At 36.0% G+C, this 14,436-nt stretch overlaps 1 protein-coding gene across 7 annotated transcripts in view; it reads right to left on the reverse strand.

Annotated features, from left to right (window-relative positions):
* The window catches only part of Pur-alpha (Purine-rich binding protein-alpha), a 34,555-nt gene that overhangs the window by 4,643 nt on the left and 15,476 nt on the right, over positions 1–14,436 (reverse strand). For 4 of the 7 annotated variants that reach the window (XM_076540406.1, XM_012294987.2, XM_012294986.2 and 1 more), the window contains 5 exons: positions 12,474–12,592; positions 12,262–12,364; positions 10,450–10,577; positions 9,988–10,215; positions 8,049–8,228 (listed from right to left, as the gene is read on the reverse strand). In XM_076540406.1, coding sequence (XP_076396521.1) covers positions 8,049–8,228; positions 9,988–10,215; positions 10,450–10,577; positions 12,262–12,364; positions 12,474–12,592 — 758 coding nt within the window. The remainder of the gene's footprint in view (positions 1–8,048; positions 8,229–9,987; positions 10,216–10,449; positions 10,578–12,261; positions 12,365–12,473; positions 12,593–14,436) is intronic. The other 3 variants (XM_076540407.1, XM_012294989.2, XM_012294992.2) reach the window with 1 other exon arrangement.

The following is a 14,436-nucleotide window of genomic DNA, read 5'->3' on the forward strand; positions in this document are numbered from 1 at the left end:
ATCACTGTGCTATCACTCAGGACGAATTCCATCCAACCCAGAATATAGTCTACCTATTATTTCTTACGACTATTTACAAAGTTGACTAAACGAAAGCTTATAGAAGACAATGAAATATAAAGACGATTAAAAGGCACAAATCGCGGTACTCGTAAACATATTTATAACCGAGTCCAACAAGAAATGTTTGGCTCGTTTGTGCCGAAATATTTAACTCTCTGCGGACGAAGGCCGTGACATTTCAGGCAGTGATTATATTTTAAACATCGCGTGAATAAAATTTCAAACCTATATTAAATATTCTAGAGGTGTTCGTTTGAACAATGAAACTTTTTCTGCGTCAGTTGGCCAGCAACTTTACAAACGATTCAAGACTGACAATTTTCAATAAAATTTCTAAAAGGATGCAGACTAACCTTAGAAATATGTGCATCACTGTTCAAAAATATTAACTCATTTTTGAAAATGTTCGATTATAAAGGATTTTCTAGGGACCTTATGTGTTACATATTTTTGTGCTTCGATATGAATTTGAAGTAAATTATGTACATTGTACGAGTTATAGTCGAAAATATGCAAATACAGATTGTATACAAGATTTTAAATTAAATTAGTTATATAATTTGATGTTGTTCTTATTTATTATAAAATATAAATTTATGTTGTACAATATTATATTATCTAGTATGACATTATATCACATTAGATAATATTATATTTTATATAATATTATAACATAATATTGTGGGCCCTCTGGGAGATAAGACTATCTGCATTTTACGATTAATTATTATTTTACCACTCTGATGGTGTATTTAACAAAATAAATAAATCTTGTAATTTTCGATGAGATTTATAATAAAAAAAATTGATATAATTGTGTTTCGGTTTTGAACATCAATTTCGAATTGAAAACAATGGAAGGTTAGCAAATAAATATTGCTAGCTGGCATTTTACATATTTAAATAACAATAATGTATTGAAGGAGAAAATATTTTTGATCAGTGTACAGCGGCGAGCATTTTAAGCTTCCCTAAAATGGTGGTATAAGAGGACCCTAAGTTTTCAAATTTAATAATTTAGAAACTGTTCAGTGACTTTCATGTTTAGAAGTTATCGAATTTTAAAATGGATCTCCAAACAGAGAAATCACCGTTCTTTCAAAGATAGAAAGTTGATAATGTCATTTGCAAACATCGAAATGACGTAACTAACACTTAATTTTCAAACTTCCAAATTTGGGAAATAAAGAATATTATCAAGAAAAGCAACAAACAAGGGTCAAGGACCGTTTCCTCTTTTACCCTCCATTTAAGCAAGGGAAGCCTAAACCGCGTGCAATAACACATCGATTGCGAAAGATTCAACAGAACATTTGATGATTCACAGAATCTTCAAAAATTTAGTATCCCAAAGGGATGCGATCGTCCGGTGGTAGGTAGCGCTTGAACGCCAAGTACAACGTTAAACAATGACACGTAGCCTCGTGGTCGTTAAAAATTGGTCTGCGACATAATTTCAGGGGTGCATCATCCCCTCAATCGATATAAACGCTGTTACTTTTGTTTTAATCTTTCTCTTCTGCGAAGAGATAGCTCGCATCGTCGGTTATCTCGAGTATACACGCACATGAACACATACACGCACGCATGCACACACGCGAGAGCGCGCTAAGAGGAAGAAAAGAAAACGTCATGCTAAAAACTTGATATTTTTTCCCCGTGTTTCTTTCTTTTTCCCTCGATCTAAAGGAAGAAGAAAGAAAAACAGAGAACGGTATCGTGAGAAACTAAGGAAAAAATGTATCTAACGTCGTCGATCGGAATTTTAAAATTGGCGCCGTTCGGGTCATCCCTTTCGTGTTCCTCACGTCGGCCATTTCGTTCGCTTTTTCACGTACATTTTGTTCACACGCCAGACCTGAGGGGGCCAATCGAGAAAGCAACAGAAAGAAAAAGTAACGCGCGAAGGAGGATGAAATGGTTGGCTTTAGGAAGCTGAAACGTGATTAACGCGCTCGCTACCAGCGTCCATTTTGGAAATTTGTCCATCATAGACCAATGTCTTTGTAAATATATGCAACATTGTAAGTGGCAGAGTTTGATTTTTATTTCGATAAAGGGAGAAATTGAAAATCTGGTAGCGAACGTGTTAAGAAAGAAAAAGTTCGGTCGACGATAGAAGACGGTGATGGGCAAATGTGCCTGCGAGGGCGCGTGGACGTGCACGTGGGAAGCATTTGTGGGCATTGGCAATCGATTTAGAAAGTGTAGGTGCGAGGAATTTCAGAACTTTGAGATCTGAAAATTTGGAAATTTTTTAATTTGAAGTTGGAGAAAATTTGTTAAATTGGAGATTCAGAAATTTAGGGATTTGATCATTTAGAGATTTGGAAATTTCAGTATCTGGTAGCTTAAGTGTTTGTAAATTAGGGACTTAAAAATTATTGAACTCAGATTTGGGAATTATTTGTAAATTCGAGAGTTGAAAAGTTAGTGAATTTAAAAATATGGAAATTTCTATATTTCCAAACTTTGCAAATTAAAAAGTTTGTTATCTTAGCTTATAAATTTTTAAATTTTCAAATTTATAAAATGGAAATACCCTTCAATTTATAAACGTGGAAATTTTTAATTAAAAAGTTTTCAGAACATGATATTTGCCGATATTCAAATTTCTAACCAAAGTTTGATGTCGATTACCAAATTTCCAAACAATTATAAAATTACACGTTTAGACTTCCTACTTTCTTTGTCACATAAGCCTTGAATACACCCCAGTCTCCAACGTTCAATTTGCCCATCACTGCCAATATATATTTAAAATTAAAAAATAATAAAACAAAATAAAAATCAGCCCGCTCGAGGCCGGTCCTGTATGATCGCTCAGTTAGGACACAACTGATAGTATTCTCTCGCAATAAATGGTACTAATAGTATTAATATAATAATAATAATAAAGAGGATAATCGTAATAATAAGTATAATGACAATATAATCATAATAATAATATTAATAATAATAATAATAAGAATAATCGCAGCGTGCGCAGGGTTTTCATACCGTGGCGTCGTTTAATTTCTCCTGTCGCAAGCGGCGGAGAAAAAAACATCTTATTTTAATGCGAGAAAAACGTCGGCACGATAAAAATGGTTAAATTATCTAAACGTCTCGCCATAGACGAACAGAGCTACACTAGCGGGAAGTGTAGTTAATTAATCGAAACGTCATATGCACACAACATACACGAACGCACGCATTACACACACACGCGCGCACTTGCACACACGCACATATACGCGCTCTCTCTCTCTCTTTCTCCTACGGGAGATTGATTATTGTATATTTAGTTAACAGGACATATCATCATTGGTTCTACACGCGTTATTTAACAGCTTGCGAAACACGGCTCTGGTATGGAAACCCTACGTGATAATAGCAGTGATAATGATAACAGTAGTGGTCAAAAAGCCCCACCAAATGTAAAACGTAGGTGTAGATTTTCAGCTACCTTTTCTTTTTTTCTCTCTCTCGTTCTCCCTCCATCGTACTCCGACCTTGACGAAAAAAGAAAAAAAGGTTCGCCGATATCACCGACCCGCTCAAAAATGTTTTTTTTTTAAATGTTTTGTTTAAAACAGCAAACGAAACACCAAGCTATTCTCTAACAATCACCATCGCTTTTCTTCTTCGCTATATTGAAAAAATTAAAAAAAAAATAAGAACATTCGATAGACAACTAATATGGTCGTTATAAACTGTGTGTGTCTGTATGTGTGTGTATGTGTGTGTGTATTTGTTGTTATAATCCGTGTGTGTGGCGATAGTAGACGTTACTTCTTTTTTTGTTTTTGTCGTTTTGCATTTTTACTTCAATAGTAATTCTCTCACTAGACACGATTCAACATATAGAAAGTTTATCGTTAATTATTTAATAATAATAATTATTATTTATTCATTTATAATTATTATCTTAAAGCTGTCTAAGGACTCGCTGCGTGGCAGGAGCATATCTCGTGTTTTCTTCATCTTTCATCGCATTCTCCCTTCGATTCCCTCCTGGCTTCTTTCTTCTCCTTATTCTTTTTTTTTTCTTAAATACTCGTCAGACGATTTCTTCTGTTTCCTTCAGTTTCGATTCTTGTCCCATCTTGTTCCTCTCCGTTTCTTCACCATTTTTCTTCTTCTTTCTTTACTAGTTAGGTACGCTGTAGTCGTCGTCCTCATTTTTTTAATAATGTGTATTTGGATATATGTGTGTTGCAGTTTAGACATCGATGTGTCTAGGGTCTCAACCGTAGGTGTACGTGTGTGTATTTTGTTTTTTGTTTAATATCCTAAATATCTACTACTTGTTGATGCTTTGTAATTTGTAATTTTGTATAGATCACAATGTCATACCATCTCCCACCAGTAGAACGATTTTTCTCTATGCCTTTTTCTTCGACGTTTTCATCAGAACGCTCAGTTTGGACAAATATTTCATTTCTTTATTTTTCTTTTATACACTTGTGCACAGATTGCAGGTTCACCGACCCTCCTTCAACTCAGCCAAATATTTAGAACAAGTGTTTAAAAACAAATGTATTTAAAGAAACAATGCTGTTGCCGTTTTCTTTTTTAGCTACTTATCTTAGATATCTTTTTTTTCGTAATAATAATTTGCTACGTGTTGGAACACGAGAGTACAATCATTAAAAACAATTTGTTGGGTCATTGATAAAATTTTAATTTCAGACGTGACTAGGTTAGAGACTGTATATCTTCAAGTTCGAGAGTTATCAAACTTACAAACTTTTTAATTTTTATGTTACTATATTTCTAAATTTTCTAATTCTTAAATTCCCAAATCTGCAATTAGCATTTCCAAATTTCTAAATTTTCAAATCCCAAATTTCTAAATCTCAACACCACAGAATTTTCGAATAAATTTGCAAAGTTAGACAATTTTCAAATCGCAATAACCCCGAATTGTAAAATCCAAATTTCTAATTTGTTGAATTACTAAATTGTCCAAATTTTCAAATTCTCCAATCCGAATATTCCTAAATTTCTAAATATCCAATTTTGAAATTTTCAAAAGTCACTTTTGTCATTATTAAAGATCCCAAAATAGTATAAACTTAATCCACGCCCAGACAAAGATCCTAGTTACGCTACCGAGAATTTGAAATTGAAGAGGATCGGGATTCTTCGTGTGGTGAATTGACCCGCTTGTTTCGTGCGTACTCGATTTTGTTAATTGTGATTTATATTTCCATTTATATCATCAAAAACCTACGTGCTAAGTAAATTCAGACCAGCCGAAATTGTCGATTTATCATTTTTTTCTCTTTTCTCTCGAAGGAAATGCAATCAAAGAAATATTCTTATTCGAAATAGATAATAGGTTCATTGCTAAAAAATAAATAAAATTTTACTCATCTCTTCGAACATAAACGCGTCGCCGATCGCGCACGAAATCGGTTGATACGCGTTCCCCATTTTTATTTCTTTATTTATTATTCTTTTATTTTAATTAAATAGCACTTTATGCGTTTTATTTAATGCATCTATGCCGCCTCCGCCCTCTGCCTTCACACGATTGTTTCGCACCAGCGCGAAACAGTTAGATTTATTATTATTTTTTTCTTTTTTTCACGGTTTAATCGTCGTTTCGATTCGAAGAAACGCAAGAAAACGGATAGAATATCATTTTTTATTATCTTCTTTCTTCTCTCTTTTTTTTTTGGTTTTTTATCGTTTTTCATTTTCATTTATCATTTGTTGATATTAGCACAGCGTTGCAGAATCAAAGCGTATTAAGATTTTCCATTTCCACTGAGAAATAACTTGACTCGCGTTATATTCTCCTCCGACTCATCCGGTCGTTCGTCATTGAAATTATTTATTATTTGCCTTTTCACTTCCATTCGATTTATATATATATATATATCTTTTTTTTCATTTCATTTTTAACTTTTCATTTTTTTCCTTGTTTTCTTTGTTTGTCTCGTGGTTACCTCTTTTTTTATCTTTCAATCTCCCTTCCCGCGTCCAAAGAGACCGGACCTAAGCGACTGCAGGCCCGCAACACCTTCAATTCGATTGATCACAGCGTTGCCGGGCGATGCACAGTTGCCTGGGTCCATGGACATTGGCATTTTGTTACAATTATACAGTTATATAGATTCTATATAAATATCTAATATGCATTCGTATAATACATACCTAATATGCAATTGTGTTAGAACTCGGCCGTCACTCAAACGTAACGTAATCCACGTACGCGTGCACACCGTCTCTTGTACCGTTCGTCTTTCGTGATGGAATATCTTTGTATGTATCTTGTAACGTGTCTATGTATATGTGTTCAATGCAACCGGTATCTATGTGTATGTGTGTACAATAATTTGTGATGTAATGTGTGTGTATGTACATGATCTCTGTACTTATATCCTCTGTACTTGCGTCTCTATAATCTGGACATCCACGCGTATGTTGCGTCTGAATGCGCATTTTTCGTACGAATCGATGAAACAAAACGTAACATAATTAACTTCGTACAATATACATATTATAGGGATTCGTATTCGGCTAGAATTTTTTTTATCTTACATTCATACGCACACGCACGCACGCACGCACACGCACTCTCTCTCTCATACTCTCTCATACTCTCTTGTCTATATGTTATATATTATTTTCATAATTACTTTTTTTTCATTTAATAGAGACGTCGTTCAGTTTTGTAAACGAGTGTGTACGGTGTCGCGATCTAGACTGCGATTCGTCGTTCGCTAAACGACCGACGACTCAACCGTCGACGAAAAGAGATAACGCGATGGACGTCGCGCGGAGAATGGTCCACGCGACCTTGATAATTTCTCGCGTACCACAGGTGATTAAAAAACGAGATTCGTTTCGTCGGCGTCATTCAGAAAATCTCTAAAACTCACTGTTTCACGTCGCGCGCTCTCGTTTACCTTTTGGTTCAAAGTCGGCAACAAGTGGATAGCGGGATTTCTGTTCTCTAAATGACGCGACCACCCAGGCGATATAATCGTTAATATAACAACTATTCATTTATTCATAAATTCTGAACGATCAAATTCAATTGTAACGTGATTTCCACTACAGTTCATTTCCTATCGACGATCATATATTTCTTTTTCTTCCACGTTTCCTCCTCCTTCCCACCTACCCCCCCAAATGCGTTGATTAGAGAAATAACGAAGCGGCTCGAGAGACGGTCTTACAAGAATTTCGAAAGCGACAAAACAAACGAACAGAATCGTGTCCATGCGACAGACACGGGAACAGGTTGAGGGAAATGAACGGTAGTACTTATAACGTTAATCGATGGCAACTCGTATCCACCTAAATAGACATCGCGCAATAATTCTATATAATTCACGATTCCGTCGCCGCGTCTTTTCTCTGTTTAGCCGTGCGAGCGACAGACTCGTTTCTTTTTCGCGCGCACACACACACACATCATCTATCCTCCTTCCCGCTGTTCATCATCGTTTAACCCCTATATTTTTCTATCGTCGTGTGGTCGACATGATCAGAGCGAACCGCGACGGATGATGGATATCGCGTGTGTCACCGGCTGATTTTTCCTAAACGAATCTTTCCGCGATCACGAATCAACGCTCAACATTCGGTTGCGATCTCTCCGCGATAACATAGAACCTCGTTCCAGGCGAGTTGTTGGTGTGTGTGTATCTCTTAGATTTGTTTCATTTTCAGTTAACGACGACGAGTGACGGTGATAGTGACGGTGGCGATAACGATGACGGTGACGGTGTGACGGTGACAATGACGATGACGATGTCGATGTCGATGTCGATGTCGATGTCGATGAAAATGGCGATGACGATGGCATAGACTCTGACAAGTTCCTTATCTTTTTTTTGTTTTGTTTAGTTTCGCTTAATGACTTGAAAACGAGTTACGGTTATAATTCCAATGTTCGAGTTAAGTTAAAGCCTTTTTCACTTCATTAAGGGAGAGTCTAAATTTGGATTGGGGTTAGGCTGTTGTGAGGTCGATGGTGATGGTACCTGTGCCACCACCGAGCCCCTTCCCTCCGGTAAGACATTTCCACCGCCACCGCTGTTCATCCCCACGCTGCTACCGGCACCTCTTTCTCGCATTCTTTCACAGTAGTCCGCGAATATGTCACGGAAACGCGCCCAGGATTTCTCGGGTACGGTGATAGCTGTTCTGAAGTGCGTCTTCACCTGCAAAAACATCCTCTTGTTTGTACTATGCTTTAACACTTGACAAAACTGTGATATATTAAAAACTTCTTGCACTCTTTTATCAGGACTCTCTCATCAAAACTACATTAAAATTTTTTTCAATTTAACATAATTTTAATTAAGGATACCTAATTTAAATTATAGGTACAATTAAATAAGGGAATATGATATGGTTATAGTAATTTAATTTATAGGTGTGAACAATTATACACTACATATATTATATTATGTTTAAATTGTAAAATTGTAAGCAAATTGTAAGCTGACTCAATTTTAATTCTGCTATAAGTTTTTAACTGTTTTGAATGTTATGTTATGCTACTCTTTCTTTTTCAAGGTCACCATAACATACTACTTCATGTTATTATATTTTACTTATTTTAAACTGATAGCATTAATAAATATTCAAGAATATAAGATAGTATCTACACAAGAAGTTATCAGTTGTTAAATTTAAACAAATTACACGTATGTACATGTACTCGTACTCTTAAAGAAATCGAGGCTAAATATTGAATTAAAAAAGACAGTAAATGTACACAAACGTATCAGTGTACTTAAAGAATGTTGATACAAAATATTGAATTAAAAAAGAAACTGAATGTACGTATATGCATCAGTATTCCTAATTGAGGTTGAGCTAGATGTTCACACATATGTCTTTGACGAGGTTAAGACAAATTGATGACTTAAAAAGTGTATACAGGATGTTACCTGTAAAGCTACTCACGATTTTTCTCCCACTTGTAGCCACCTTACGAAAAATGTTTAAGACAATATTAGCAGGGCATGAAGTGCACAATAGATATTAGTAAAGCAAATTTTTAAAACAGTTTGTTTTCTTGGCAAAGTCAAGGTCTCCTTGGCTTTACATTCTGTAAATCGAGTAATATGTTAATAAAAATATCATGTAATATATGTTTTGAATTCGTCTCGATGTCCTTTAAAGCTACGAATAAAAAAAAATGTATGTTCCTATTTAAAAAACCCAAGGTGACCTTAACTTTGCCAAGAGAACAAACTGTTTTAAAAATTTGCTTTACTAATATCTATTGTGCACTTCACACCCTGCAAATATTGTCGTAAACATTTGTTCGTAAGGTGGCTGCAAGTGGGAGAAAAATCGTGAGTAGCGTTACAAGTAACACCCTGTATATAGCAATATTCCTGAAAAGCTTATGCTTAAATATAAACATACGGATTAATATTCTTAACCCTTAACGAACGAATGCCGCCATACTCGCGACATTGTAAATATTCTAAACAAATCGAATGCCGCCATACACGCGGCATGACGTGATATTTTAGGAAATGTATACAAATCTATACATTACATACACGCATCTATTTGTTTATTTCAATTCCTATTATTTTTCTGAAATTTTCACTTTAGTGATCTTTTGTATGGACATATCTGTTCTGGAAATGAAGCACTTAATTTCTTAAAAATCCGTCGACCTACTGGTCATAGTTTTAGAAAAATGCGCTCGTTCGTTAAGGGTTAAAGAGGTTGTGATTGGATGTAAATTGTTTTGAGAGTGATATGCAAACTTATATAATTCAAAAATGCAAGGATGAATATTTTTCAAAAGTACAATAATAATAAATAATAGACGGCATAAAATTTGAGATATGTTCAGTTAGCGATTAGAGTCCCATACACAGCTTTCAGTTGAACCGTGCCTAAGCTAAAAGGGTTAAGAGACACCCCGTATTTTTAGCCTGCGACTGTACGCACCTCGGAAATTCTCATGTAGATACCACGGTTATTCTGGCCGATATCAAAATAGAAATTCTTGCTATCCACGCGCATGTATCGTCCCTCTGGTAAGTCACCCTTGAAACCGCCATCGTCCGTACCGTACTCTTCAAGGAGGTCTGTCAACGCGTCACGAAATTCTATCATACCCTGTGCCGGTATCGCGATCTGCGACCTGGGTCCTCCTCTTGTGATCGTCTGCGACACCTACGGAACAAGTATTAATTATTATCACAACTACCTCTCCCGTTGTAAAACGTTATTAAAGCAGTTTAAATATAGAGACAACTGTTTGGGCGATATCTTGCTTTTGCAAACTGTTCTAAGAACTGTTTACCCTTCGTAATCCTTTCATTTCAAGGGAGATATCCGAGATTGATTCATTTGATCAATTAACGTAGAAAGCATATGCATTGGCTGGTACATACAGGGGCGACTCACCCGCAGGAAACGGCCGCGAGTATTTTCCTTCAGGTCCAAATAATACCGCCTGTTATCCTTGGTCATCACTTCTGATTTCAGTTTCCCATCGTCTGGTACGTTCTCCGAGCTTGGTGGACCTGTAGGATCAGTGGGTCGAATAGGAATGGATATTTTAAATATTTCTCATTAGGTTTTATGGTAAATTAAACATTATGTACATGTTTATAAGTAGGTTAATAAATACGAATAGGATAATACAAAGCACTGCTATATAATAAGAAAATTGTTTAAGCGTGCTTATATACCGCAAGGACTACAATAACTCGTTACTATAAAACGCAAGAGGTATATAATTTGTTGTAATATAATACACGAGCCATTTAAGTAGTGGTTATATAATGCGAGGACTATATAATTTGTTGCTATGGAATGCAAGGGGAATATAATTTGTTGCAATATAACGAAAGTTATATAATTATAATGTGAAAACTATTTAATTTGTTGCTACAGAACACAAGAGGTATGTAATGTGAGAGCTATATAACTCGTGGCTATACAATGCGAGGACTATACAAGTGATAATATGCATGCCTGTATCACATTTAGTTTGACAGTGTGTGGTGACAATTATAATAATTATAATACCACGCGTGGAAATATAACGCTTCATTATACCACACTTTGCAATTTAACGCGTGGCAATATAATGAGTGGAAATACAATGTGTAGTAAAATAACACGAGGCGATAAAACGCATGGGAATGCAATGCATGGCAATATAATATATGGAAGCGAAACCTATAAAATATAACACGTGGCAATATAACGAGTGGAAATGAAATATGTAGTAAAATAACGCGAAGTGATAAAACACGTGAAAGCACAATGCATGGCAATATAATATGTGGAAACGAAACCTGTAAAATATAACACGTGGCAATATAGCGAGTGAAAATGAAACGTGCAGTAAAATAATGTGAGGTGATAAAACACGTGGAAATAAAATGCATAGCAATATAACATGTGGAAGCAAAACGCGTGAAATATAGTACATTATCACACATGGAAATATGTGTAGTAATAGTATACATAGCAACACAACATGATGCAATATAACGTGTGGTATGTGAGAAAATTCAACACGTCGAAATACAATACGTTGCAATATATCGTGTGGCGATATAACGCGACGCAATATTATGCGTGGTAATATAACATATGGCAATATAACGGGTGGTAGTATAATGCGAGAAAATTCAATACGTGGAAATACAATGCGTTGCAATATATCGTGTGGCGATATAACGCGACGCAATATTATGCGTGGTAATATAACATATGACAATATAACGCGTGGTCGTATAATGCGAGAAAATTCAATATGTACGTGGAAATACAATGCGTTGCAATATATCGTGTGGCGATATACCCCATCACAATGCTATGCGTGGTAATATAACATATGGCAATATAATGGTAGTATAATACGAGAAAATTCAACGTGCGGAAATACAATGCGTTGCAATATATTGTGTGGCGATATAACGCGTCGCAATATTATGCGTAATATAACATATGGCAATATAACGCGTGGATTTAGAGCAACGCATGACGATATAATGCACTTGCACAATGCTTGACAATAAAACTGACTATATGACACGTGACGATGCGAAATGTTCACCAGTTAGCGTTTCATGGACTAGTTATAATTCATAGCTTAGTTAGGAAACTTCTGGTCCATGAATTTGAATAACTTATGAATTCTCCCTAGCGGCAACTATCGAATCTCGATAAAATCCGGTTTCATATGTGAAGATTGTGGTTTACCTAGGGATGCGTAAAAGTCACTAAACGTCGAAAGGTAGTTCCGGAACTCGGATGCTGTACTGAGCGCCAGGTAAATTTGACTTCTCCTCCCGTCCGCACCAATCTACACAATCAAAAAAGAAGATTCTTCTTTTCCTTTTTCTTTCTCTTGTTGAACGCAATTCCTGATTCGCGTCACGAATCGGAAGTCGATGAAAATTCGAATAAAATACCTCGGCTACTTTGATAAACCTTCCACGTCTGTTCTGTTTTACATCCAGATAGAATCTTTTGCTCTGAATCTGCAACATCTTCGTCGCCAACTCCTGTTCACCCTGCTGACTCTGCTGGCCTGAAAAAAAATTAATTATATCGCGTTAATGATACAATCTTTTACATAATTACTTTGAAAGGTCTATATTATCAATTCAATCGGAAGATAACCTAATTCAGACTCAGCTATATAACATTACATACTCCAGGCAAACGAAATGTTTGATACTACATAGCTGAGTTTGAAAGCGTTAATCAACATAAAAAAGTGCATTGCCTTAAGTACAACATTGTAAAACTGTTTCTAATGATTCTCTTTTAAACGAAAGACTGTAATTTAACACTGCCATTGTAATTTAACTGTGCGATATTACACATTTTATAGAAGCGATGATGGGTAATATTACACAGTTGGGTTTGAAAGTGTGAATGATGAAACAAATTTTCTTAAACGTAAGCCATAAAGTTGCTTCGAACGATTTATTTGTTCAGCTTTATGAAAAGATTCAACTTCAAGACGGTTCTGAAATAGGTAATATTATTCCCAGAGAAGAGTAATATTACAAGACTGGATTTTAACGTGTTAATAAGACAGCTATAACCCGTAGTATCAAAAAGTATATTCATGACATTCAAACTTTCAATCTGATTATGCAATTTTACCCTACTACATTTCATAATAATAAATAATTCATAAGGTGGCTTGGAATATTTTTTCAGTGTAGTAGAACTACAACACAGTCATAACTGTGTATTACATATCAAACATTTCAAAAACAAATTTCTCCCTTCGATGTGTGATACACCAAACAGTAAGCAACGTGTAACATGACACACCCGAAAGTGTAAATATTATGAAACAACCATTTTTTCTTAAGTAAACTTCACGGAATTGTTTGCAAATTAATCTAATTTGTAAATTAAGCAAAATAATTCCGAAATTCGCCAGGCAGAAGAAAATTTCCTAGCAAAAAAGAGAGGTAGAAATTTATTCGAAGGAAAATCCATCTCGGTTTCGTTCATCTACTTCCAACTTTTTCGAAGCGTATAAGTGGTATCCGTTGAAAAACGAGTTTCTGGAAATATTCCTACGGCCATGGCAGTTTTACGGCCGTCGAAGGGGAAGAACAGCGGTGAGGGGAGGCGGTGGGGAAGGAGGGGAGTCAGGAAAGAGGTCACCCAGTGTTTATTGGGTCAGCTAGCGCCACGCTCTTTGCCGGATTCCCTCCTCGAGCTACGTTTCTGGGTCGAGGTGGTGAAATACGACGAGGACGAGGGTGAAACCTGGCCGTCTGTTCGACGAAGACGATTCCCCGGCAGAAAATATAGACGGATCCTGCGGGCAAAGGACGAGAACGAGCGTTCAACGACGAAACGGCGAAGCAATGTTGCTAGTCCTCGTCCGCCGATCAATAACAGCTGCACCAAACAGGTCAACGACCTCTTTGGTATCCCACTCCACCCGGATACACCTAGTTTTTCGCGTTATCAGCCTCGTCTTAACCTTCCATCCACTACAACGTCTTCATTTTCCTCTTTTTTTTCATCCGCAGTTGAAATTACAGATTCAACTGTGCACAGTTATCGGGATCAGGGATGAGAGAGAGTATGCAATATAACGAACGCGTTCGATATCGTTTACAAGATTTTACTATCGTTTATATTTTTTACTATTTTAATATCATTTATCTGCTATTTTAATGGTATTTTGTGGGTTAAACGGTTAAGTGACAAAACTTTGTGGGGTCATATTTAACCCCGTCAATGTGAAATTTTATTTTATATATTGTTTATTGTTATTTAAGAAACAGAAAGGAGGAGCAATTAAATGATAGTATTTGTATGCGAACAACTTCAGTCCCAACTGTGCTGTAAAACACCCCGCAAAAAACGGTGATTTATGAGAGTCGTAAAATCACGGCA

Source organism: Megachile rotundata, chromosome 15, assembly GCF_050947335.1.
Source record: "Megachile rotundata isolate GNS110a chromosome 15, iyMegRotu1, whole genome shotgun sequence".
NCBI lineage: Eukaryota > Metazoa > Arthropoda > Insecta > Hymenoptera > Megachilidae > Megachile > Megachile rotundata.